The 1,952-nt window shown below is 41.0% G+C and overlaps 1 protein-coding gene across 1 annotated transcript in view; it reads right to left on the reverse strand.

The window, feature by feature from the left end:
* CCT6B (chaperonin containing TCP1 subunit 6B) overlaps positions 1 to 1,952 on the reverse strand; it is a 39,994-nt gene that overhangs the window by 17,999 nt on the left and 20,043 nt on the right. Inside the window, exons 6-7 of the mRNA XM_004707349.2 lie at positions 930 to 1,040; positions 650 to 809 (exon numbers count right to left, since the gene is read on the reverse strand). Of these exons, the coding sequence (XP_004707406.1) occupies positions 650 to 809; positions 930 to 1,040 (271 nt within the window). The remainder of the gene's footprint in view (positions 1 to 649; positions 810 to 929; positions 1,041 to 1,952) is intronic.

Raw genomic sequence — 1,952 nt, forward strand, 5'->3', positions numbered from 1 at the left:
CCGGCCTGCTCCAGGTACCTTTGTATCTGGTTGGCAGTAACAGGGTTGGGGGACAGCACAGCTGCAGGTAGTAATTCAGGGTCTTACAAGATAGTGTACATTTCTTGCTAATTGGGCTGGCAGAGTTTGGAGACATCTTGGAAGAGTGAGGGTCTTGTTTGGAGAGCCCCGCGAGGGAAGAGGAGATGGAAGTCTCAAAAAGTTGTCATTTGATCTCCCTTGGGATACATTTTGGACTTGATCTGGTTTTTAATGTTGTCTGTGGTGTTTTTTTTATCTCTGTCGTGTTTTGTCCTTGTTGGTCGCCTTCTTGACTATCTGTGATGTACTTTTTCTGGTTTTGGGGGGGTGATTCTATAAAGAGAAGAAGTAGACTAAGGCTTCCTGGGGGTGTGGCATGGGAGGGGGGGTAGGTGGTTAAGGAGGAGCTGTACAAGGAGTACAAGAAGGAAGCAAATGGTTTTACACTGATTGTGGCAGCGACTGTACAACACTGCTTGACGTGACTGAACTGTGGGGTGCTATGACGTCTGGATGAGGGCCTAATAAAGTGGTCTGAAGGCCAAACAACGTGTTGGGGACAGTTAGGGGCCCAAGTTTGAGAAGTACTGAACATTCACACAAGTAATTAAAATGAAAACGCTCTTACCTTTTGATTAATGACAATAAATCCTCTGTTGGAATTAGTACAGACTTTGTCTTTGAGGTTTATTATTTTTTGTACTCTATCGTCAATAAACTTTCTTTCAGCTTTGACTAATTTCTCTTTATCTTCTGCAGTCTTATAAAAGAAGCCAGAGCTCACCTCTCTGAAGGATTAATAAAAACAAGCTAATAAAGGCAGACGGAGAGGTGGAGGGGAGAGGAAATCAAAAACACTTTTAGGGGAGAAATTTAAACATTTTATGAAGAAAAACTAGCATACATACGTTTTTTCATATTCAAGTGACACATTGCAAGTGAGGATAAATGCATCTTCTACTTGCTTCTTCATATCTGGATGGCGGGCACCATGATCTAAAACCAATCCTCTGATCAGCCTATTAAAAAACATGCAGTGCTTTACTTTGAATATACAGGATGAATTGTGGTGTAAAAGTAGAGAACCACACTGCTGAGGCTGTAACAAAACTGCCACAGCACACATTGTCTCCTTGTACCAACCTTAACCTAACACACAATTAGTCAAATTAGAAAAGAGACGCTACTTTAACACACTTTGACTGTGGCGTCACAATGAAATGTCAGCTCAGAATCGTTCTCTAGATTGTGAGGCTCAAACACATGACAAAGCTGATCAAAGAATGAAAGGTAGGCACACAATGGGTGTCTTAGGAACATTTGTTCAAAATAATTACATGGGACAGCTAAAAATTGTTAGCCTAAATGTCCAACAATGGAACATTGTTCAGCAAATAATGACCGGCTATTTGCTGGTCATGAAAACTGTGCAGTAACACGGAGAAATATTTACGGTGGAAGCTGATAAGCACAGAATGGCAAATTGCATGTAAGGCATGATTACAAGGATTCTTTTTCAAAACTAAGCACCTTAACATTAAAAGGGAAAGGAAACTAAAGAGGAGTAAGAATAGAGGTGACTTTACAATTTTTTTCCTGTTTTCTAAATGGTCTTCTTAGAGTATATACTTTTGCAAACTCATAAACACACGCTACAACTCATTGCCCTAGATTCTATTCCAACTTCTGCACCACGCGGTGACCCTGTGTGTCACACAGAACCAACTGCTGCATAGGGCTTTCTTGGTTGTCATCTTTATAGAAGTAATCACAGAACCCGAGTGGATTCAAACTCACAACCTTTGGTGGTTGGCAGCTTAGCAAAACCAATTGAGCAACCCAGACTCCTAAAAATATCCTTTCTACTTTGTTGCTGTCAGTGCCGTTGAATCCATTCTGCACAATAAAATGCATCACTGCCCAGTCCTGCA

This window comes from Echinops telfairi, unplaced genomic scaffold (assembly GCF_000313985.2).
Source record: "Echinops telfairi isolate 266 unplaced genomic scaffold, ASM31398v2 ScPeMD7_7458;HRSCAF=8496, whole genome shotgun sequence".
Lineage (NCBI taxonomy): Eukaryota > Metazoa > Chordata > Mammalia > Afrosoricida > Tenrecidae > Echinops > Echinops telfairi.